General features: G+C 43.5%; 1 protein-coding gene across 1 annotated transcript in view; it reads right to left on the reverse strand.

The window, feature by feature from the left end:
• Window positions 1–25,943, reverse strand: part of LOC146802301 (keratin, type I cytoskeletal 12-like) — a 34,492-nt gene that overhangs the window by 1,147 nt on the left and 7,402 nt on the right. The window contains exons 2-7 of the mRNA XM_085621876.1: window positions 16,594–16,676; window positions 14,775–14,931; window positions 10,316–10,474; window positions 9,531–9,656; window positions 5,855–6,072; window positions 5,634–5,698 (exon numbers count right to left, since the gene is read on the reverse strand). Coding sequence (XP_085478002.1) covers window positions 5,634–5,698; window positions 5,855–6,072; window positions 9,531–9,656; window positions 10,316–10,474; window positions 14,775–14,931; window positions 16,594–16,676 — 808 coding nt within the window. The remainder of the gene's footprint in view (window positions 1–5,633; window positions 5,699–5,854; window positions 6,073–9,530; window positions 9,657–10,315; window positions 10,475–14,774; window positions 14,932–16,593; window positions 16,677–25,943) is intronic.

Consider the following 25,943-nt stretch of genomic DNA (forward strand, 5'->3'; position numbering starts at 1 on the left):
AGTCTAGACATGTTGCCTGAGTTCCTTACCCTGCACTGGTATCAAAGTGCTTTCTGCACTGCACAGCCATCTGTGGCCTGCCCTCCTCGTCTAAACTGAGGGCCGGATTCAGAAGGCACTTTACCGCACTCTCTGCTGTGTGCCCGGCACAGATTCTGCTCTAAGTGCAGATTCCAGCACAAGTGCCAAGACTTGGCACTCATAACTTTACTACACGTAAGTGCCTTCGTGAATCGGACCCTGAGTCTGACAGCTGATCGCTCTGCTGATGTGGCGATCATTTTGAACCAACCCCTTTCGTCTGCAGGCTGGCACGGAGACAGGCGGGTCTAGAGGGGGGGCGTGTCGAGCCAAGAGAAGCTATCTGCAGAGAGTATCTGCTTCGGGTCAGGAGGGGCAAACGCCAAATGTTGAAAAGACAGATTTGTCGGGGCCACTTTGTGACTACAAAGCTAAACTGCCAGATGTCTCTCAGAAACGATCAGACAGAGCTCACTTCAGGGAAGAAGAGGTGTGGCGCAGCAGCCAGAGCGGCTGAGTCTGGAGCACCAGGGCTCACGGTTTAATCGCCGACAACAGCTCAGCATCATGTGACTCTTGGCAATTGCGCACTAGATCTCTCTGACAGCCCCGGCGCCTTGAAACCTTAAGGGGTGAAATGTTCGCGCTTTACAAATAAGAATTATTATTATTAGCTGCTGCACTGTGTGGCATGGTAGGGGGCTGTGAGGTGAGGTCCTGTTCTTTGGCAGGAACTGGCATAAGTACTTGCAACACGAAACCGGGCGTGGGCAGCAGCCCACTGTCTTCAGTTCTCTTTGAAAGATTTATGACTTATCCCTGCACACAGGAGTCTGTCTGTGTGCACTTTATGCTTTTATTTTGGTTCATTATATGATGGCTATTTGTCCTAAATTCAAGGATGAAGTGAAGTTAAGTGGAAAAAAATGTTGTTCACTTAATATAAACTTACAATAAGCCACATTTATACACATTTCATACATTTCATACTTATCAATTACTAAACCATTTTTTTTTTAAATGTAGTTTAAAAGTTGGGAATAAAAGTTTGCATCCGTTTTTTGATTCATCATGGATCACAGAACTGTTTTCTGCTAAGTATATCTTATGCGGGCTTGTTAGAGATAAATAAGGATATATGTGATTTATATTTTCTCAAAAGTCGCCATTTCCATATGAATGTGGCAAAAGGAAAATCGTTGCAAAAGTTTTGAGATCAGATTTACAATAAGTTTATTGGGACAATTGTCCATAAACATTTAAATAAAATAAAAACAGTTACATACTAAAACATTCTAAAACCACAAGTATACACAAATTAAAAACAAAACTTATTCTAAACCTTTTTTAAAACACTGCCTGAAAGAAAGCATGAATCATGCAATTGCTACTGCAACATGCCTAAAGCACATTTCAGACAGGAACCCATTGCATCGGACCTCAAATATGTTTGATATTTTAAAAATAGGGATCTTAAAACTTGATGCGGGCAAGCTTATAAACCTATAGAAAACACAATCCATGAGAAAATGACACACTTGAGAAAGTTGGGTTACACCCCAGTCTCACTTTTAAGATTTTCATTGCATTACCTAGGATCAGGTATATAAGCCCAAAAGGGCAAATCAACTTCCTGGCCAAGAGACTTCTTTGTGAAGCTTATAGAAGGTTTTTCCGTCAAGTAGGCCAAATCCAATGTACAACATCTTTTTTCTGATTATCCTTTTAGAACTAGTTTGCTTAGAAAGGGATTCCGTATTCCAATTGTGCCTCATAAGCAATGCACTCTTTTAAGGTCTCCTATCTTAAGCCGAACATCCCACTTCCTTTCACTAGCAAGAATTTCTTCCCAGCATTATTTGGAAATCTGTAAAGTTTTGTTATCTAAATATAACTTATTAGGAAAGATCAAAATGCAGGAATTGACTTGCAGCTAGCTGCCAAGGAGCCAAATGCAATTCCCTCCTTATACTCTGTATCATGGTTCCTGGTAGAAGCAACAATAGCCTCCTACAGACAACTCCCCCCAGTGTATCCCAGTTACAGGAGGGGTCAAGTGCAGGAATCTCTCTCTGCCCGTACAACACCCGGGGGCCTATTTTCCCTTACTAGGCTTTCATGAGATGAGTGAGTGCCAAGTCCCCATTCCTCTGGTTAAACTTAACCAGGCATCCAGTTGGTAACATGGATCTGGGCTTGGCGCTACCCATGAGACCTTGGCACTTTAAATCCCATAAAAAAGTCTACCCCAAGAACCTATAGGAGGATTCCACCACTTCCACGGCTAGTGAATTCAAAGCCTATTTAAAATGATCTACTTTGTCCCCCCAAAACCATTACCTTTGTTTTCTCTAGGCTAATTTTAAAGGAGTTCTGTTTACTGTATACATCGAGGGGGTCCAATTTTCTTTGCAAAGCAAGGGGTGCATAGCCTAACGGAATTGAATCATCTGCACACAACAGGCATGGTATATGCCACCCACCAATGTTTGGAAAGAATGATTTTGATCATTTTATAGCTGCTGGTATCTCCGACAATGATAGACTGAAAAGCAACAGAGCCAAGACACACCCCTGATGCAGGCCATTCTGAAGTGGAATCTTCTGGGCTAACCTCGCAGACTTGTCAAGTTCCACCTGGCCTAGTTATCAGTATGTAATGACTGGATCATACAAGTAGTAGGTGGTATCTTCCAAGAGTGGAGAGTTTCCCAACGCAGACCCCCATCTACTGTATCAAAGCCATACGGAAATCAATCAAGCAAAAACAAAACCTCTTGTTAAGTTTTGAAGATTTTCGAATAATAGCCCAAAGAGCAAAGCAATGATCTACCGTAGAATGACCCTCCTGGAACCACCCCTGCTCAGTGGGTATGATCTTATTCTCTTGTGCCCATTCGGGCAAACTTTGAAATATTGCATATTTTTCCATACACCTTTTTGCGAAGATGGAAAAAAACGTTGCCAATTTAAACACCTTTACTCTGTACACCAGAACCAGGGTGCACAAAATTGTGACCTTGCAAATTGTCACTACAGGTCAGCTGAGCTACTTCTGCAAATGTCAAGTTGGCCATTTTAAATCATGCCGCTGATGTTGTCCAGACAACATGTCCTATTTACAAGCGTATCATGTAACCCGCAATCCCCACCTGCGGGTCTTTCTATACATAGGCCCTATAGGCACCCTATAGGCAAATGGTTATTGCACTGCTGTAAGCGGATGGGGTGCAATAAGCACCAAGTCGGGGACTCTGTGGACTGATGTGTCTACTCCAGGGATCTGTGTTTGACCTCATGATCCCAGGTTTGAATCTCGATCTGCTCAACATTTTATCCTTCAAAGGTTGATAAAAATGAGTGCCACTGAGTAGGATACAAATAAACATCTGTTATTGAAGCGCCAAGAGACCAAAGACTTGGGTTATTGTTTGTTTTTCAAATACACGTTATATCACTGGTTTGAACACCTGTGCCGCGAGCCTGTGGCTGTGAGTGTAAACAATAGTAGACGGATGACAAATATGTCCTTCAGCTACGGACGTAATATACTTTGACAAATTCCTGTTCCCATTCCCATAATCTCACCCGCTTAGTCGATTTAAGTAGGAAGTAGCAAAGCGGGGAGAAATACAACAAACCATGAAATGCAGCCTCAATAGTAAACTGAAAAATACGACTTTAGGGGCTCGTTGGAGGACTATTAGACCTCCGAATAAGATTTTGGGGACATGCATCAACATAAGGTATTGCGATTCCTAAATAGCGATTTTTAAGGAATCACTATTTAGGAATCGCAATTCCTTATGCATTAAGGAATCGCTAAATAAATTGTGATTCCTACACATTACCTAATAGCGATTCGCAAATTATACGCCCATAGGTTTTAATGGGAATGCAATCGCAAATTGCAATTACCAAATTAGTAATCGCAAATTGCAAAGGTGCCAGGGGGCCTAAGCTCCCCCTGATTCATCCCCTCAAATGGTAAGTGTGCACATGTGGCGCACACACATGCTCTAAGGGCATATGTGTGCGCCACATGTCACTTTGAAAAATGCACTCTTGTGCAGTTTTCAAAGAATTTGCAAACTACCATCAACTTGAAGTTGATGGTAATTAGCGTTTCCTAAATGCAAAGTGGCATTTAGGAAAGACTTGATGCATCTCAAATAGGTGCGATTCCCTAAAAGCATTCGCAATTTAGGTAATCGCAATAAATTGCGATTACCTGTATTGCAAATGCAGAACAGGTAAATGCATTGGAAAGGGGCTTTTTCCAGTTGCAAACAGGCCGATTCTGCGAAGCAGCCCTTTTACTTCCGGAAAAAAGCTTGATGCATGCAGCCCATAGTGCCTAACATCTTTGCAAGTATTTAAGCTCACAGCTGCAGGACAGAGGTTTTGAGTTCTATGGGTTAGATCATGAACATCATAAAGGGTATATGACCCAGTGCTTAATTTTTAGAATAAGTGCCAGGGCTCTCGTCAGGAGGCCACTGCAGCTTGCACCATACATTGCCCCAGCCATGCTGCCAATGATTGTAAGAACACAACTACTAACCGTCACTTCCACAAGTGTGACTATTTTAGGCCTCCAAAGCTATAAGACTGGCTTGGGCTGCAGGTAATAATCATTTTAATGTATCTTGAGTTCATAACTACCTGCTGTTGCTGTCATCTCTAAATTACCCAGACTGCACCAAGTGGCAGACTGTCAACAGCGCTGGTGTTGACAATTAAGTGCCAGTGCCGAGTACCGGAAACCATCGGTTCAAATTAACCACTGATACGAACTGAAATTTACTGTTTATGAAATTTGATTGATTTAACGAAAGAGATGTTCATTACATAAATCGTAGACCTCGAAAACCCTGTCATTCAGATATGTTATATAGCATGTCAATATTTATATCAACAAATGAAGTAAAATTTATAGCCATTGATCAGTATTCAGTTTCTTGCTAGATCATTATCTCTAGTTCACCCATTTGAAATCCATTACCCGTCCCAATGCTCCTTGTTCACATTGCCCCATTACACTTGCCCCTAGAACAAACAACAGTCCACCAGCGAGTGAGAGAAAGGTTTGTGGAGAATGGTATGCCCTGGACTAACTCTCCTTAGCATCGGCCATTCAATGGCACTGACCAGAAGGTAAATCCCCAAATTTCCTACAGATTAACATGCAGATCAATGTTCATCATATGGACCTCCTCTAGCATGGCTGTCAAAGTAGGAGCTCTTCTGGACTTGTAGACACAAGCAAGATGAAACAGAAGCTATGTAGCAAAGCACCAGTTTGGGGGAAATAATATATGGTTTTTAGATGTTCCTATCTACAAGGCCAAAATTCCTTTTAAAAGATACTTCCCAGAGAACAGGCTTCCTGTAGCGCTGTTTGCGCCACATCTTAGTTATGACTACATCGTTTAGAAACGAAGTATGCTTCTTTTGATTGTGCTTTGACGCATGGTCTTCTAGGAAGCAAAGATTTTGACTGCTTAGTGAGCATTACTCTTACTTAACCCAGTTATAGAAAAGACAGGAACCTCATTGGAAGATGAAAGACAAGGCTGGATCAGCTTAAAACTATTTTCAGCAGGATTTACCTCTGCTTTTTTGGGATCCAGACTGTGATCCGCCACCTGAACTCTCCGGTGAATTCAGTGATATTCTGAAACAAAAAAACAGATGATGACATTGATGGTTTTCTCAAGTACTGCAGTCACTAGCTCACTAGCTATTTCAAGTAATCCTGTTTCCATTCTCAAACCAAGAATGTTCATCTAGGTCAGAAGACATCACAATGATAAACAGACTGTAGGCTTACCCTCCATCGCCATCCAGGAGCTGTCGATAGGTCTCGATCTCCATCTCCAGTAATGTCTTGACATCCAGGAGCTTTTCATAGTCCAGACTCTGATTGGCTATCTCACTCCTGATGGCCGTAAGCTGCTCTTCCACTGCACTGATCCTGGCTTGCAGCTGGGAGAGCTGCTGGCAGTAGCGACCTTCTGTTTCTAACAATGTATCTTCAAGGGATCGTTTCTGCCGGGAATGACAAAAAAGAACAAGTAGTGGTGTGGAAGAACTGGCAGGTAAGGGAGAAAAGGGCTGGAACGGAAGAGCAAGAAGCGGGAAGGATGGTCATGAATAGCCTTGAAGAGCAAAGGAGGCTACATTGCAAGGTAGAATAAGGAAAAACAAGGAATAACAGAAAAAAGAATGAAAAAGCAACATTTTAAAAGTATGAAGAATCAAAGGTTAGAAAAGCATAGGAGTATTCTAAGCCATATTTGAGTAAGATAGACAATTAGCCATATGTTTGTCTCCACTGACTGTTTCAATGTGGGTTTTGGCACTCTGCTCATTGGAGCAGGTCCCAGCGTATTGAACCAGCAGCTATGGGCATCCTGGCTCACATAATTAGATGAGGATTTTCTTCACCATCCTTACAACATTGCATTATGTCTTCCTTACAGTAGCAACTAGGAGTATAGCCCACTTGCCCAGCTGTGGTGATTCTGACCTGGAGTCTTCTTCAGTTGTACCCAGCAGGTGCCCATGGAAGTCCACACTCTCTGCCTGAACTCACCACCCACCCAAATCGTGTGCCCTTTGCACAGTGGTTGTGGGCTAATGCACCACAGAAGTCCACAGGATCCCCTGATTGATCCCCAAACTCTCTACTGTGCCTGGGAGAAAGTCAGGGAGCTGGTGCCACCAACTCTGCGGAAAGTCCATAAAGTCCCTAAGTGCACCCCCAAGGCCCCTAAAAGTTATTACAGTGTTGCTTGCACATCCTGTGTCCTTTCCAGGCTTCCTGTCAGCTGTAACTGACTGTGTAGGTGCTTATGAAGAGAAGTGCAGATTTATGTGGGTTGTGAGTCACCTACTCACTCTAGTGCCACTTCATTCTATCACCAAATGTATCAACCCACCTTCCTGGTGCTGCTCCTGCAATGCCTTCTAGGGATCCTTGGTACTACATTTACCATGTATTCTGTGAAAACTACAACATGATAGCCCTCTCCAAAATCATAGCACATTATTTTCTGACTTGGTCAACACCCACCAGGACTGCCCCTTGCCTCAAAGTAGCAGTAGAGACAAATGTGTGAGTTTCTCCATTGTCAGGGCTGGGAGATTCCCTCCTCTTAATTATCAGGTAATTGTTGGTGGTGGCTCTGAAAATGTCAACTTAATCTCCTTCTTTGTGCAGAAGATTCCTAATTCCTCTATGATTGGCCTTCTATTCACCGGGTCTTTGATCTGCCAGGTGGTGCAACACAGTCATTGACTCACTGAACCATAAGGGGTGAATTGTATTATTGGTTGTGTCAAAGAAATATAATCTATCATGAACTATATTAAGTAATTCACCTAGTGAAAATCTCACCTTAGATATAAATTATGGGTCTAGGAAATGGTAATTGTTTCTGATCCTTGTACCATGTTCAAATCCAGTGTTACGGTTTTAAACACTGTTCATACATAAAGTGAAAACATGAGACAATATACACCTTACCAAACAGGAATGGCACAGTTACTTTTAGCCCACAATCAAATTATATCAATTTAGTCTAGGATGCATCTGCCACAGTTGGGACCCATATGGCAGGCTGAGTCAGACATCATTCTTCCTCTCTCAGCCTTCATGTGTGCATACACGTGTGTGTGTGCCATGGGCGATCTGACCAGAGCCAATACCCAGGAGCTCACGGCCGCTGGCTTCATTTGAAAGAGATGGCAATGGAGGTTTATAGCTTAAACCCATTGTAATAGAGCACTACATTACTTGTGACTCCATTAGGTGGTTCCACTCCAAATCAAAGGTCCAAATACCAGTAGTTCAAAAGTGAGGGAACTAGGGAATTTTAGGTGTACAACTACCTTTGATACAGCAAGGAAGACCTATGCTCTGATGGTTGGAACAATTCATGAGATCCAAGTGAAACAGATTAAAAGAAAAACTAAGGTAAATAGGAAAATAATGACAGAGAGAGATAGAAAAGAAGAAAGAGTTGTGCAGGGAATTTGAAACCACAGATGTTGTGTATCTAGGGTAAGACAGTAGAGTTGTGATAATGTCTTTCAGACTTGTGAAGAAACGGCTTTGGCCCAGGGGGACCAGGAGGACCTTAAACATCAGTATTTGAGTGCTCTCCGCTGAGGTGCAAGCTGTTGTGTTTGAAATTAGTTAGATCAATCGACAGCCTGCTGGAGTCAGGGCATGCACATTGTTTAGATCTGGGATATCGAATTGATGCCGCTTGTATTCTCAATGATGTAAGAACTGGATGTAGGAATGAAAACGTTGTGCTCTGATTACTCAATGGTAATGTTCATTATTCCAATCATTTCACCCTTGACCCTATGACTCACCCATCTCCAGATACAGGCTATTTTCCAAAAATATAAGCCTTCCTGCTCGCTTTACTTTTCCTCTGCCTTTTTACTATCCACTCCTCACTTCAGGAAAGTCAGATTGGATGGCCACTTGTTTGACTATCTGAAGGCTTCAGATTGGAATTCTCTATCCCATTGATGCGCGTTGTACAAATCCTCAATTAGAGTCCAGAAAGCACTTAAAAATCTACTTCTTCAACATTTAATTTCCTTCCCCATGCTGCTTCTTTGAAGATATTAGCGCCAGGATACCCATGTGGGTAACCGTGTACTGTGTAAGTCTACAATTCAATCAATCAATCCCCCAGACAAGTTGCTGTTTTATGCAGATGTGCTAATACAGTTAGAAGGTTTGGGGCATTCCTTTTAGTAGCATTCTAATTGTTGTAATAGGGTTTAAGAACAACCATCTTTTTATCCATATTTCTCCTATTACCTGTTGCTCTGGACATCTGGTATTTCACACATGAAGTAGCTAAGGCCTGCTACACAGGTTTCAGAATAAAATGCTCTGAAATCTGCATTTTTGCTGTACAATAGAAGTGTTTATCCCAGTTGCAACTAAAAAGGTAACAAGCGCTGCACAGCCCATAGACGACACTAAAAACTGACCCTCTTACTCACAGAAGACCTATCCAACACAAAAAACAACTTGTGCAACACCATGACCAACATAGTCAAATGGATGAGAGACAACTGCCTCCAACTCTACTCCGACAAAACTGAAGTACTGATCTCGAGCAACATAAGTGAAACATCCTTAACTCTTTTTCAGTTAATAGCTAAAAGAAATCAGAAAATTGCCTTTTTACAGAACAATTGTCCTCCCCAGACATTTACCTGAAAAGGAATGAACAACTTTGGATTTTCATCAAATTGCAAGATTATGAATTTTGCCCAGTTACGTCAGCAGAATTTTAAAATTCAGAAGTCTCTGCTGGAAAATCTGAATATAGGTTGGAAAAGCCATGAAATTGAATATTTTCCAAGAATAAGAATGTATTTGCAATAGTTTTGCGACTGTCCTTTCTGCTAGAATTTAAAAAGGCTCTGAAACATTCAGTGGCCTGAGATATCTAAAGCCACTTCTCACCTACCATGGCGATGGCCGCCTGCAGCTCTATCTCCAGGGACTGGAGGCTGCGCTTCAGGTCACTGATCTCGCTCTTGCTGGACTGTACCTGCTCTGCCCCAACCTGGAGTTCCTGCTTCAGGCTCTTACACTGGGGAGAAAGAAGAGAAAGATAAGGGAGTGTGTCAAACGATCTCACATGTCATTAATATATTGATGAAAATATATAGAAACTGATTAACAGCAACATTTGGGCACCTAAGTTCAACTTAATAGTACTAAGGCTTCATTCACGCACGCCAGTTCACAACTGCAATTTACAAAATAGCCATACATTGATTTACTCACACTTGATATGACACTAGCCATGGAAGCTTGGTGAGGACCCGTAAACACACAAATTTGTGGATATTCACAGCTTTTCCAACACACAATCTGAGCTTGGATTTAGTCAAAGAGTAGCTCCTCTCAGGAGGGATTGGGGCAAACACCGATGCAGAGTGGGAATGGGTTGATAACACCTGCAAAGCTCAAGGGTGTTTAGGGTAAGATTGCTTTCAATGGGGGAAAATTAATTTCCTGGGAGAAAATCAAAAACAATCAATCATATGTACATTGACTTTTGTAAGGCATTTATCTGTATACCATTACTAAAGTCTAACTGATTATGCCTATTAAACGTAAATTGTCGCAGCTTCCAATATGTACTACTTGAGAATCGCCAAAACTGCATAAATTCAATCAAATGTAGGTGGAAGCCTAAAGGTGTAGATTATCTCTGTTTTCGTGCATTGGCCAATGTGTTTTTACCGCCTCATTGAACTGGCTTTCAGCTTCCATCCTGTTCTTCTCTGCCATTTTTTCATACTGTGCCCTCATTTCATTCAGGACTTTCATCAGGTCGATTCCTGGGACCGCGTTCATTTCCACGCTCAGCTGGCCGCCTACTCCTTGGTAGCCCTTCATCTCCTAGACATTGGGATAAAACAGTGTAAAGTTAAAAAACAAAAATCCTCATACAGTGTGCGTTAAGATTTTGTTATTTAACTTTAAGTTGTGCTGTTTTTCATTAAGATTTGGATGACCATCATTTTGATGTTTAGAAACAACACCAATATAACCCAATAAATGGTTATACAAACATAATCAATATAATTGTAAACTGGTATGCATAATATCAAAATTCCGTTTATTTCTTTTTAATTTTTTTAATTTATAATGGACTGAGTAGCTGTTTTTGGTAGAGTTTTTAATTTTAGTCCTTTGTACAGCATCCTTGTATTTTTCTATCAGCTAAGTGCTAAAATGTTGTTAATGTGCCTTGTTTGTGTTACTTTTGCTTAGACTGTTTTTTTGTGTGTGATTGGCACAGTGAAAATATGAATAAACTAAATTAATTGAACGTGACACAAGTCCGAAAAAGAAATAGCAGTATGTGTGGAAATATCAAAGTTGGAAGGTCAGGAAGAACAGGGCAGTTTATCACCAATGACTGATTTTGTTTCCACCTTTATACGCCCATTGTTCATTATAGCCTTAGTGCCCGCATAGCAGGCTTTACCGGCAATTATAGGCCTGCTCCAGAACTGAGCTTAAGGCAAGGGCCTTTAACAAGGGAACAGGTCTTTAATAGCCCATAGAGCCTGCTATTGAGGGCTCTAAGGCTATTAGAACATTCCACCCCTAGAGGGCAGAATGTTCTAATTTGTAAAACAAAGTCCTCACAGAGCCGGAGGGGGTTGAAATCCCATCTGCTGCTTGAGGCCTTTTCGTTCACAGCAACAGCTGTTGATGCTCAGGGCTTCTACCAATCATTAGAAGCCCGGAGCACACCATTGTCTTCAATGGAGCGCTCAACATTCCAATGTTCTGATATACCCTTTTTTCTGTTGCTGTCTTCTGTTTCACTATGCCTTAAGTGAATTGGGAACTGACCCATGATTTAATAGCCCTTAGTACTGTTGTGCAAATGGCGGAATTTAATCACTTCTAAATGACCAAGAGGGCCCGACAAATGAGCGCTTTTTTTTTTATGGACAGAAATTTGTATACCTCCCTCGTGGAATCAGCTCCCCTTCCAGGAGCAAAAATAGGCTTAGGACCTCATTATGTGTGGCCAGTGTTTGTGATGATAAATTTGACTCTACTCGGTAAGGAAATCATTGGGTGCGTCAAATAGTACCCCACTACGAGATTGTCCCCGAAAATGGGGATAACATGAGGATTTTGGTGCTTACTACACTAAAATCCACATGTTCCAAGAATTACGGGGATTTATCCCCCAATATACTTTTTAGGTTTGACCTGTCGAAATTAATCCAGTAAAAACTATAGAAGTGCTGTGTGAGCCGCCAAACTCAAATTCTGCTATGTGTGGAAACAGCAGTTATCACATACACAGGACTTATCTGGATCACTCGTAATGAGGGCCTTGGGGTTCTGGAAGGAATCCCCGCCTGAATGATGGAGAAAATAGCAAATTCTTTACTTCCTGTCTGGCCTTTGGATCTAATTCATGGCCCCCTTGCAATGAGCGACATGATGACATTTGATTATTTTCAATAGCCTGCACTAGGGGGCCACTGCAGGGGGCCACTGCAAGATATGTTGGAGCCCACAGAAGGTTTGCTGAGGCTTTGGCTGCATTTCTTCAGCAAGGAGTGGCTGTTTTTGGGTCATTCCAGAGAGGAGCTCTGTTACCAAGTGATTTACCAAGTTAATTAGAATGCTCATGCATTAGTCTTTAACTGGCCAAACTAAGAGTGGTTCACCCATGGTTTTATTTTAGGTGATTCACTTTACTGATAGAATTTAAAGGTCTACAGTATTTCCTATAACTAATTGATATTCAGCCTATGTTAAACCATTTTAATCCTTGAGAATAAAATCGAGGAGATGTGATCTTGTTGAATTCTTTTCTAATCAGTGTAAATCTGTGTGGTTGTAGCTAATTTCCCAGATTTGTTCGAGAGAATCCGGGTGTTGAAGAAAATTAAACTGCTCCAGTGAACATTTTTTTTGAGCCCTATGCCAAGCGACAGTTTGTAATTTTGGTACCTCAACTCCCTACCCGCCCTCTCATGTCTTCTTGTGTTGGTATTGCAAGGCGACTTCCTCCAGTGGCCTAGATACAGCCCCGATAGTAGCTTCGATCGAAGGCGCAGTTGTTCGGAAGGGGTTAGTTGAGAAATTCAATTCTATGGAATGGTCAGGATAAAACAGAGCCCCAGAGAGCACTGACATACTAAATATTTTTTTTAAAAGTCCTGATCGCAGTTTACAATATATACAAAGTAAAAATGTATAACAGATCCTGGAATCACACTGCTTCACAAAACATAAGAGGGCCGATTTCGATGTCAGGCGGCATTGACTCCGCCCAACTCCGACTTGGTCTGGGACCGACCGACCTCTAGTCGGCGGTCCCAACCGCCTCATAAGGATGCGACTGAACACTGTTCGGACGCATTCCTGCATTTCCCTATGGGAGCATGCATTACGGCTGTAAACCGGCCATAATACATGCTCCCAAAGGGAAATGGGAGGTGTTGTTTATCCCTGCACCCCGTGGCAGGCCTCTTGAGGTGCCTGCCACGAGGTGCAGGGATCAACAGGGGGGGCATCATAGGTGTCCCTTCATCTCCCAACAGGAGGCTGCGCACCCAAGGGGGCCCTCTTGTGGGCCCCCAAACACGCTTTCAGACATGGTTTCCATGTCAGACAGACAGGCTTGAAAACCATGTCGGAAACCGTGCATTGTAATCCCAAGGGCGGAAAGGCCCACGCTTTGGGATCACAGGCCAGCTCCAACTGGCCTACAGGCTCCATGAGCCCGTCATAAGCCAGCCGGAATGCATCATAAGGTGGTGGTTGGAAAGTAAACCGAGTGGTCCAATACAATGTGGCCAGGAAGGCTCAGACCGTAGGTCTCCAAGGTGTCTAACATCAGTTCACACAGCCTCCTTCAGAGCACCAGGGTGCACTGGTCCCTGTATTGATTTTGATAATTGTAGGTCACTCACACTCCACCAATTGTCTTTGCGCTAGGATATGAACATTGAAATTGGTCCTGGCCTTGACAATGACATAAATTAATAACCAGACAGGACACACTTAACCTAGGGCCTTATTTACTAAGATTTGGGGAAGGCCAGTGCTGCAAATCTTTTTGCTGCCCTGCCCTACGCCAATTTGAAAGGGCGGAGTGCACCGTATTATCAGATACGGTACATTCCTGTCCTTTGCAGTGTGGCTTTGCTTCCCCTTATAGATATGATCGAGAGGCCTGCGCCAAAGGAGCGTAAACAAAACTGATGCCCCAGTGGCGCAGGCCTCTTGTAAATAAGCCATCTAGTTTGATGGTTACAAAACGTTTTAAGGACTCTTTCTAAAGACTAAGGCCCTTCTTTATACTTTGGCATACAGAGTATGTATCCTTGCCCTGGCAGAGTATTTTACTCCTGCCATGGTGAGGGTACTCTGCCCGTCAAAGTTACTGATGTCTGCCAGCCCAGTGACCATCTCTAGTATTTCTATGGACCACCGCCATGGTAGTTCCGACAGGCATCTCTACCAACATGCCAAAGCTGTCTGTCAAACTTTCAAGATTTTTTTATTTTCAAAAACAAAATCATAAGGTGGAATTTTGTTTTTGAAAATAAAAAAACACAATACCCTCCTCACCATGGGAGTTTTCTCCCATGGCACGAGGGTCATGTTGCAGTTTTCTCTGCCCCTCGCATCTAGGTTTTACCTCCAGATTTTACCTAGCGGTGAAGAGCAGTTAAAACTGGCCATGTTTTCACCAGCTATAAATAGGGCAAAAAAAACCATGTCCAAACGTACAACAGCCCTTACTCCGTCGCGCCTTTGGATGTGTAGGCAGGCAGAAGAGATGGATTAGTCTCCACCATCTACATACTGAAGTTCCGCCCAATGAGGCAGTCACAACTTCACTTTGGCAGAGAGGGTACTCCGACGCTGTTTCGATGGAGTACGCTCTCCAACAAAGTTTAAATCAGGCCCTTTAGGGGTTGGGTCTTTAAGTTACCAGTGCAATAGAGCAAATGAAGATTTATATGATTTATGTACCTGTATATAGTGGGACTTTAGAAAGACTACCAAATCTGGAAATAGAGTGGGCCCTGCATAAAGCTACACTAATGGCTCTGGCATAGCCTCACTCAAAGTGGCACTGGGTTGCCCATTCCTGAATTTTCAACTTCATGCAACCACTTGGGAAGCCTCAAAGCTGAGCAGTGAAGCCTACCTCCTCATGGTTCTTCTTGAGGAAGGCCAGCTCCTCAGCAAGGCTCTCCAGCTGCGTCTCCAGATCTGATTTGGAAACGGTGAGCTCGTCCATGACTTTGCGAAGACCATTCATATCCGCCTCCACGTTCTGCCGCAGGCACAGTTCATTTTCTCCCCTGAGCATGAGTACAGATAAGCAGGTGTCATTTTATCCAGGAGAGCACAAGGGTGAGATGATACATAAGGATACGTGGCATGATTTAGAGTTTGCCGGAGGGAGTGTACTTCCTTAGGATGGTGGCGGACATTACCTTTGCTATCCTGAGGGACCTCCACCCTCCAAATGCAGAGTTGTTCTCCGGCTCAGCGGAAAAAACTCTGTACACTGACAGAGGCACTTGTTAATGTATGAAAAGTTTGACGGACAGTACTGTCAGCCATGGTGGCATGCCGTCAAGCATTTCAAAAGTTTTTCGTTTTTCCAAAACATACACCCAAATTGGGATATTTTTTTTAAGTAAAAGAATAAAAAAAATATACATAAAAAACTAAGCCCCCCTACACCCTGGGCGTGTTTTATTGTCGTTTTCTTGCTCCTTACCAGCAGGATTTCCTGCGTTGAACAACAGAAAAAACAAAAGTCTTTACACCATCCACCCTAAATATGGCAGATGGTATACAATTGTTCCTCCGACTTCCTCTACTCTCTTGGGTCATCGGAGAAAGTATCCTGAAGTATTCCATTGACAGAGCTAATGTTGGCTCTGTCGACAGAACACTAAAGGTCTGTCCAGAAGCACCTTTTGATAATTTAGGGTGCAGGGAAGACTAGGTCAATAAGGGGGTCGCCTGATGGGTGATGTCCTTCACTTCCTGAACAAGACCTACATTTGTTAAAAACTGTGAAAGTTCAGTAGCGTAGCCCCTATTAAGGGGTTCAAAACATGAATAAAAGTTGCTGCAAAGCCACTGTGTGAAGAAACTGGAGCCCAGGTGACGTAGTAGCTTGACAACAGCATCCAAGAAAGCACTGCTCGCTGCAGGGGGCAACAGGCATCAAGAAGAATAAATCCCATGCAGATGTTTCAAGCAACATCTGGATTTTATTCTGGTGTTTAGGGATTGTTAGCAGCTCCTTGCATGCTTTTCCCACAACCTGTTTTATTCTGAGTTGGAATGTACACTGTCAATAAAATGGTTTGCTGGGCTTCCAAACAGGACAAAGGGCCCTATTAAAAGTATGGCCGAATTTACTCTGTATGTCAGCGTGGAGGACATGCCCGTCAAATGCAAATCAGGCCCAACATTATTAATTGTTGGTGAACAAAATTCTGATTAGAATTTGTTTAATGCGTATTATTTTCCTTCTTAAGAATCCTATTTATTTTTATAGCAGGCGAATCCAATTTCTATCAGTGTGTTAAAATGTCAGAATAGCTAAGTAACAAAGCCACAGAACGTTTAGCATAATTTGAATAATTTACAACACATACTGCATAATTTTTCTTTCCTTGCCCTGTAACTTGTTCAAGGCTGCTGTACTGTTGGTTCGTCCATGATCGAAACTCCCTCTCTGCAGTTCTTTCAGCTGTTTGAGAATGGTTTATTCAAAATGTGTCAAACAAAATTTTAAAAAGATGTTATTATTATGCGATAGCTCAGAATCTTCATTGTTGGAGGGCATAAGACCCTACAGGAATACAGACTTTTCATTTGATCCAAAAGATAGTTTAATTAGCCACCCTTACAATTAAAATAACTGTCAATGTGGGTAGAACAGAGAAGAGAGGACTCCTCCCAGCTCCCCTCCATGCCCAGAGTGACTGCCCCACACTCACTTCAGTTTGAAGTCATCCACTGCAAGCCTGGCGTTGTCAATCTGCAAGACGACCCTGGCGTTGTCAACTGCAGCACCAATGATCTGTAAGACAGGAGGATAATCAGTGCATGACTATGCATCCTGGTAGGCAACATATCACTGAGCATCTTTCACACTGAATATAATATCAAACAACACCATCCCATCTCACTAGATCCATAGAACTGTCCTGGGTCTCACCCATATGTGTGTCATGTCTGTCCCCAAGGGTTTACTCTAAGAATATTCTTGGTACAAGGATGGTTGAGAGGTCATGCCACCACTCTGTCTCCCACTTGTATCCTCATCTAAAGTGATACTAACATATGGTGGAAAAATAGCCCTTCCTCCACTATAGGCATGATGGTCTCTTCACACCCACTACATTGACTTAACACTACATTCTGTGCTACATACAGAAATATGTAAGTACTGTACTTACCTCCCAATACAGGTGGAGTTCAGCAAATATATACTTACCTTACATTGTGAAGTTAGGTTAATATAATGATTGTGATAATATTCTAGAAATCTTCACTTTGACAAATCTACAGATCATGCCTCTATGAATAAAGAATTGGGCATCCTAACAGCAAATGTAACAGTTTGTGCACGTGAGTGACACTTGAGCGCACACAATACTTGCCACGCTATCTGGATTTAGTAATTTTGGACCCTTGGAAATGTATAAAAAGTGTGTGCTGTTTGCCAGAGCCACCTTCCCTTTTCTTCGTCTTCAGGCCTTGGTAGTCCTTGGAAAGAACAGTTGTGTTAAGGGTCACCTTTCACTTCATCTCTTATCTCGTACAGTTTTCCAAAACTGATTTCCATATACTTCTGAAAGTGAATTCCAGAGTTGCAACACAAAACAACTTTACAATTATACCTATAACTCGTTTTCTCACAAACAGACCTCTCTAGAGAAGCCCTTGACACCTTGATGTGCACATTGTGGCAGCAAACCACATGTAATAGTGTTGGTATTATCACTAATAATTCATAAAGCATTTGATTACCTATAAATGCTCCGTTAAGATGAGACTGAAAACATGTCAAAGAACATATTGCAAGATGTAGGTAATCCAGTCGCCAGGATCTGTGGCTCATAATGCACTGGTAACGCAACAGTCCACTCACCGCTCCACACCAGTATATGTCTTAAAGCCATTCATACAAATCAGCTTAAACAAACCTCACCTTTAAGAGAGCAGCACCAAAGCGTAGCTGTTTACCTGGCTAGCAATGCAGTCTAGAAAACAGTGTGCACAGGCTGGCAATTGCATGCCAAGAAATATAAACAAAATACACTGCAGAGGTCCCTGTCTGGTTCAAGCTCATGTTACTGTCATATTAACCAAATGAGCTCATTGAGAAGCCAGCCATTAAACAAATATCTACTAACCGTAGAAAACGCTGACAAGCAACCCCACACTCCCTTATGTTTGAATTCGTCAGAATCATTCGAAAAAAGCCACTTAGGAAAGCACTACAGTTCCTTACTTTATTGTAGAAGGCGCCACACAAAACCTCTTAAAATAACCCAACATCCGGTGCTTCATCAGTCCTGCCGAAATAGAGGCCCCTAATTTACAGACCCCAAATTCCTCAATATGAAACACTTTAGATCTATAATGCTAAACTAAAAATGCTGCAAAATGTTTTTATATTTGTGTTAAGAAATTACACTATTTGACGGGAAAACCTTTCAGGCATGTATTATAAATTGATTTTTTTCTTTTCCTTCCACTCTTGTTAAAGAACACAGCGCTGCAAGGCAGTCAGAAATAATCCAGTCCAATTACAGAAAATCAGGGCATCTTATTTCCTCTTTCTAAAAAGTTAATTATTTGCCAAATGCCAACTGATTAATCTAGTTCCTTTTTAGGTCTTGGCTAGGCAGCGCATGCGCTGTCTCGTTAAGAGATGCTGTATACAGTATAGCAGGGGAAGCTCCGCTCACTTTCCAGCCTTATTTTTAATTGGCTTGAATCATAATTTCTGCATTCTGATTGGTGCTTGGCTTGTTAATCACGCCTCCTGACGTTCATGTCCTCATTTTTAGGTCTCGCTGAGGCCAGCGCATGCGCTGGCTCGGAGAGACATTTTGTAGTTGGGATTTTTAAAGTGCTGCCTGTGGCCTAAAGCTTGAGTGCACGTGAGCGTGCACGCGCGCAGCCGCCAATCACTGCTGCGAGCGCACCACTCGCTTGCACTCAAGCTTTAGGCCACAGGCAGTGCGCTCTCGCCGTCTGTCAACCATCCGCTTCCTTATCCTTCAACCACCTCCGTTTTATCTGTTTATCGTTTTATCTGTATCACGTCCATCTTTAACTTTCATCGCTCGCACGCCAATGCTTGTTCATATCGCTTAAAGCACTACTATACATATGCACCTATAATCACCGACGAGTCCCCTACCCGTCTGGTTAGGTATGAAGCGTCCATCTTTAATTTTTATTTTTTTTCCAATGTGAAACTAAAGCATTCCCACTGAGGACGAAAATTGAAAGAGTACATAAAGATGTTTACAAGTTAGTTCGTTTTTTCAATTAAGAAAAAACACTATAAAAATTCAAGAAGATATTATGCAGCAGGTCCGCTTTCTCCTCCACTCCATCCACAACTGTGTCTTTGTAAGATGGCCGCCCTGTTTAGCCTTAACCAGCTTCGAAAGGCTTCTATCCTTTTTAGTCCTTCTTCTACGACGGAGCACTGATCGAGGGTCCTAGTGTCACACGCCCACATAGTCCCCTTAGAATTTTGGCTTCTCGCTTTCCGTTCCGTGGCCCGGCTTGTTCAATTTTTACTCTGCTGTTTATCGTGGATTGGGGACCGGAAACGCGTGCACAACTGTGATGCTCTGTAAACAATAGAGTGGCGTGTGGCGGACTACAGGAACAGACAGTGAGTACCTGCCTTCCTCATCTCACCTATTGAATGTTCGTGCTACCACAATGGACCGTGGGTCGTACTTGCTAACGTTGTAGGTTGTCTGGAGGTCTTGTTTTAACTACTCAGCTTCAGTTTATATGCAGTGAATGAATCACGTCATAACAAGCACTTGCAATGCAATAGGTCTCGCATTTATACGAGTTTGAGCTATTGGCATTGTAAATGACAATGCTTTTTATTTAAGTTTGCTTTTTTTAAAACATAAATAAAAGGCACTGTCATTTACAATGCTAATAGCTCAAACTCTCGCAAATGCGAGACCTATTGCATTGCAAATGCTTGTTATCCTTACGAGGCTATCAGCCACTTTACTAGAAAAACAGTTTTGATCCCCTAACTCTCTGCGTTCCCTCCCACAGTCCGTAATTATTTTTACCACAACCACCCTCCCACCCCCTCCCATTGGTGCCTTCTTTAATGCCCGCAATTCCGTTTAAAATGCAATAGGGCTCGCGTAAATGCGAGTCCTATTGCATTTTCAGTGCTTGTTTGTTTAATGATTGGTGGCTGAATTTGTACTCTTTGTATTGCATGCACGCGATGCCTTACATCGTACGCATGGATGACAAAACAGTGGCGTTTTTACAAATCAATGTGGGAGGCAGAGAGAGCACAAGCTGCGAAGCGGCGGACGGTCTGCCAGTCACCGGTTAGCGCTCCTTGTTTTTCTGCTTCTGATCTGCTGCTACTGGAGACCCGGGGAGTGCAGGGCCTCTGAAGACAAAGCGGCCCCTCTCTCCCAGCTCCGGGCTTAGGACTCCGTCGTAGAGGAGCTATTGAAGGAGTTCTGGCGACAGGGTCAGCTCAAATGTGAAGCCTTACAGGGAGCCATTAAATAATCACAGAAACAGTCAGTCGGTAATATGCACATTTTTGGGGCGGAAGTTGTTTCTCTTTCCGGCGGAGGATCTCAGGCGAACTGCGAGGATGAAGGTGAGCTTCAGACCCTGGCAGCCAAGACGCACACGGAATCAAGAAATGTGGTGGCCAGAGGGTTGTGTTGGGCTTGAGGGTGATATCCGAGGGCCTCTGGCGACTTACAGCGCAGTCCAAGGCACAGGCTGCAGACCGATCCCATGGCGGGAGCAGCCGGTTCAACAGGAGGCCTCAGCATGGGACAGTAGAGCTAGGGGGCTGCAGATTGTGCTCTTAATGCAGCAAGGTGCATTGGTGTCCTGCAATGTGCACACTTACCTGTAGGCAAGGCTTGTCGTAGACCCGATCTGCCACGGTGACAGCAGCATGTCATCCTGCGTTTTAAGTCGATGCCCGGCTTTTAGAACAGGTTCTTGTCCAGCGTGTGACTTGGTAATGTAGTATTTACAGAGCTGCTTTGTTGGATCGGTGACGAATGGCAACGCTGGGGCGAGTACAGTGGTCGAAGTGGGGGAAAAAAAGGAGGGGAACTGTGGGCGGAGAATCAGAGGGCGGGAATAACCCAAGGATTGGCTCAGTGGGCGGAGCCAGAGGTGTAGCCAGAATGCGCAAATATCCCAATTTTTAGTATTTGTTTGGCATTTCACTGCCCAGTTTAATCAACCAATGGATACACATGATTATATAAGGTTATAATGAGTTATTGACATTAAAACACATTCACAAAGTGGGATATGCTTCTAATCACAGAATGTCCCAAATACGATAAAATGTGGAAGCCTAAGCCATTTGACGCAGAGCCATGGAGTTTATCATCAGCACTTCTCCCTTTTTCCACAACAGCAGTTCAAACATGAATGGCAAAATATCCTAGTTTGCAAATGTTTTCTATATAATTATGGCTCTGCCATATTTGCCTCCTAATGGAAGATCTGCTGCATGATCTGACCATTTAAACTAATAAATTGTTTATAGCTCAAACGTATCAAAAATTAATAAAAAATGTGAATTGTTTTCCTGTGAGTGGATTGCTCATTGTAAAGGTTGAGTGATCACCTTTCTCACTGTTGCATTTGTATGTTACACTGGTACTAATAAGGCAACATCTTTCCAAAGACTGTTAGTATGTGTACACATGTCAAAATAATAAAATATCAGAAAATATACTGCATTACGCTGCAGCCTTTTTTTAAATGCTTAATTTAGTCAACACTGTGGCATAATTGTATCCTCCTTTGCTGCATATTTAATTCCAGTGTCACCACAGAAGGCAGCACATGTTAAAAGTGCTTGTGAATGAAGCAGAGAGACTGTGAAGTTTGTGAACTTAGTTTGGTGTGCGTGCAAATCCTGTATTGCCAATCCCTGGTGAGTTGCAGCTACTACTTCTGAAACAAGGCCAATGGAGCTAACTATGAGTGACGCAGACTGGCCTCAAGGGCAGGGCCGGCCTCTGCACTGGTGGTGCCCTGTGCATTAATGTTTGTTTTGCCCCCCAATGACCACCTCTGCCATGTATTCCCTCAATACCACCCTTTAACAGTGCCCCTCAAGTCTCCATAACCACACTTGCTCTCAGATGCATTTAATTTGATTTACAGCGCCACTCATACCAGTGTAGGGTGACAGAGCACTTTACATCACACACATTACTCAGAGACAATCAATATATGTGTAAATCACTGTATAGAAAATGTTACATAAGACTAAGGACTACAAGGTGTAGGAGTCACATGACAACCATACTACTAGGCCGTATAGTTTAATAGTGATTGGTCTGGAGAAACATAAACTCAGAATTTTAAAACGTAATACCATGGTTGGGGGTTCTCTTTAATAATCAGAATTGATTTCTGTCCAAAAGATCACTTTTTGCAACATTAGGATAATCAAAGACTGGGGGGAAAAAACATAACGCTCTAATTTATACCTTGCAGTTTGTATGCAGCTCTTAGAAGAAAGTTAATAGCTCACTGTTGTATGTTAGGATTTTAACTTATAAACTGCAAGTTACAAATTATGTGCACTTTGTGATCTGTGTAGGAAGGTGGAATCTGACTGCATGGTTGCCCCCACTTTTTTCCTGGTGTTTTGCTGGTTTTCGACTTAGGCTGGGGTCCTGAATAGCAGGATCCCAGCCAGACTATCTGCTTTCTCCCTTAAATTGATTACAAGTACTATAGGTACACTCCAGATTGGATTCTGGGGTACCCTTATAAGTCCCTAGTATATGGTATACTATGTACAAAGGGCATAGGTACACCAGAGGCCTACCAGGGGCTGCGGCATGTATTGTGCCACCCCTGGGAAGCCTTCCAAAATGACACCACAGGTCTGCTACTGCAGCCTGGGTAAGGTGGTGCATGCACCCCTTACTGAGATATAGGTTCTCTATATCTCTCCATATCACTGCACATATAAACCTATCAGTCACCCCTATGGCAGGCCTTACCAATCCTGAAGGCAGGGTGCTGGGTTTTATGTGAGAGGGTGCCCATGCATGAGCAGAACCCCTCTGCAGCCTTCGGAACCTTTATTCTAGGGTTGTTTGTGATGCAGCCAAACCATACACTCTTAAGTGCATTATAACTAAATGGTAAATGCTAACTTTGGGATGGCTGCACGGAAACATGTTGTATTTGGTGTTAAACACTTTGGAATCATAACCCCACACCATTAACTGGTGTGGGAGTATGATCCCACCCTTCTAGAGGGAGAGACATGACAGCACCGGTATACCCGGTACCAGCTAACAGAGCCCTGGCATCACAAAATGGATGCTGCCAGCCACAGACACGAGTCTGCCCTCCTTCTGCTGGACGAAACTCCGGCAGGGGAGGCCTGGACAATAGGTTTCCTGTCACAGGGAGGTGTCACCACCTCCCAGAAAGGCTTTAGTGTATTGGGGCTGGGTGGGTGCACTCCAAGAGTGCTTTGAAGTTCAGCACTAGGGGCACATTTGGTGTCCCTGTGCATAGTCCAGCTCACACCGGTTGCAGGGGCTACCAGCCCCTGCTCTGACGCGAAACTGGACAAAGGAAATGGGAGTAGCCATCCCTCTTTCCTGACCCTCCCATAGGTGGGTCCCTAGAGTTTGGCCCACCCCTTCCTTGGGTATAAGAAAGGAACCCCTGGCTACAGGACTTTACATTAAACCTGGACGAAACTCTGATACTGAATCGTGGAACTTCGACGATCTACATTGAACTAGATGAGTGAAGAATCTCCCTTGGAGTATAGGAGCTACTCCCCTGCAGGCACCAAAGACACATCTGACCGGTTTGCAGCTCCAAAGCTCCTGCCAGACTCCGAAGAATTTTGCAACACAGGAGGTGGGTTTCTGTGGTCTTAGAGGTCGATCAGTGCCCACAGCAAGTTTGAGGCCCGTATCCCTCGTGGCAACCGTGCAAACCGAACCCCTGGACACCACGTCACTTTGCAGAAGCATGAGCTTTCCAACGACTCCTGCAGCTGAGCTTTGGATTACTTATAGCCCTGACCCCGAGCAGCATTTGCACTGACTCCACGAGTGTTCCGTGAGCTGGCCCTTTGTGTTTTCTCTCGAGGTCCCTTCGCAATCCCTAGTACGTTGACTGGTGGGTCCCTGTGAAGGCAACTTTACCTCTAATTAGGCTTACCTGATTGTTTCAGACATGCCCTGACTCTCCATTGCTTGGGGAGTCCCCAGGACCTTGCTGGTCCGCACCGAAGCATCTTTTCTCTTCCTGCGTGAGTTGCTGTTGCCAAGGCTTGTTGTGTTCAATACGAGGACCGACACTGCAGCACTCGACATCCTTCGTGGGACAGCTCAAATCCAGCTTCTGGTTGTCATCGACGCCTCCTGGTCCTCGTGGCTGCAGAGTCAAGCTTCGCCTCTTCGCACCTGAATCACCCAACATCGGTGGGCTTTCGTCTACCGTGCCCCTGGTCACTGGCAAGTGACCCAGACTCTGTCCCCTCTGCTTTCAGGCTCTTCTGATCTTCGATCCAGGCTTGGATCACACCGGACACTTTTCTCCTTCCCGGCAGCAGCACTTTGCAGCAGATCGCCATTGAAATCAACGACGATCTCCGACACCATTTGACACCTATGCACCCGTCACTACCTTGGGTGGTTCCTTGGGGTCCCAGCGATTCTACGTGCTTTAGGCACTGTGTCTAGTCAAGTCGTGGTTCTTAAACCACTTTCTTAATATATGGTTTGGTCCGCCCCTAGGGCCCATTGTATATTGTGCTATTTACTGTTGTTTTAGAACTGTATTATTGTGTATCATGGACTCTAATCTCATAAAGAGATTAGTAGTGAGTGTTTAGAAATAAATACATATATTTTATATATACCTTGTGTGGATCTCCTTTCATTTAGTAATTCAAGAGGTTATAATCTGGTAAACCAAGCTGCTTTACACTCCTTCAGGCCTTAGCCTGAAGGCTGCTCTCCATAGCTACCACTAGGATAGCGTTCAATAAAGGTTGTCTTTAAACCTATCATCAATGAGGGTTGTTTGGACTGGTACAAGGTGCCCACTATAACTAGTGGACAGCATATACCAGGCCAACTTCTCACAATCTGTATGGTACATGTTCTTTGCAGCAGGCACATTAACCCTCTGAGCTACCTTTCCATGAATCAAAACTTCCACTAGACAAAAAGATCTCTCTCTAGGAAGAACATTAAACACCAGAGTCATCATGACATTTTTATTGTTGCCGAAAATTGCTGGAGGCCAGGAAGGAGGCAGCAAGCGCTTTTAAAACCTTAATATACTTGCAAACATAATGCCTCCACCCAAAGTCAACACCCGGTGCGGTCACACCGGTTGCACTGCCCTTGAGCTGGCCCTTCTCAAGTGTCCTTTGACCTCAGTGACAGAGTCACTGTCGCTCTAGGGTGTGCTGCTTCATAGGCCTGTCTGCAAGACTGGAGGTGAACTTCAGTATGGATTGTGGTGGACAAAACTTGGAGGTTAACCCACACTTGCCACTGCTAGGGTCCACCTGCTGGTGCTAAGACACCAGGGCTTCTAAGGTCTTGCGCAGCCTTCTAAGGTCTAGCATAGGAATGTGCTCCCTCAGGAGAGTGGTCTGGTGGACTGGTTATTAAGGCTGAACCTGGTTCCCCAGTTACAAATTCAGTAGCTCTGGCCATAGTGCCACATCCTCTCCCCACTGAACACCATACTGCCCCACTGAGAAAAACTCACACTGCCTTCAACTACAACCCTCATAGGGAATGTAAAATTTAGCAAACCATGTGAAATGTAAGCAGGAACAACATGGTTACCTTAATGCGTTTACACTCACTATTCAGAAATCAGTGAGTGCTTTTGCCTGAAAAGTTAAGGACATAACTACAGGGCCCTGAAAGGACCCATTTCAATGTCCATTGCTTATATCCTTACAAAACATAAGCAGTATGGTAAAATGACCACGTCCCTGGACGCAGAGCCGCAGTACACATTTTGTTTTCCAATCCACACATTGTAGTACCTCCAGGATTGG

The sequence above is a fragment of the Triturus cristatus genome, chromosome 8 (assembly GCF_964204655.1).
Source record: "Triturus cristatus chromosome 8, aTriCri1.1, whole genome shotgun sequence".
In the NCBI taxonomy this organism is placed as follows: domain Eukaryota; kingdom Metazoa; phylum Chordata; class Amphibia; order Caudata; family Salamandridae; genus Triturus; species Triturus cristatus.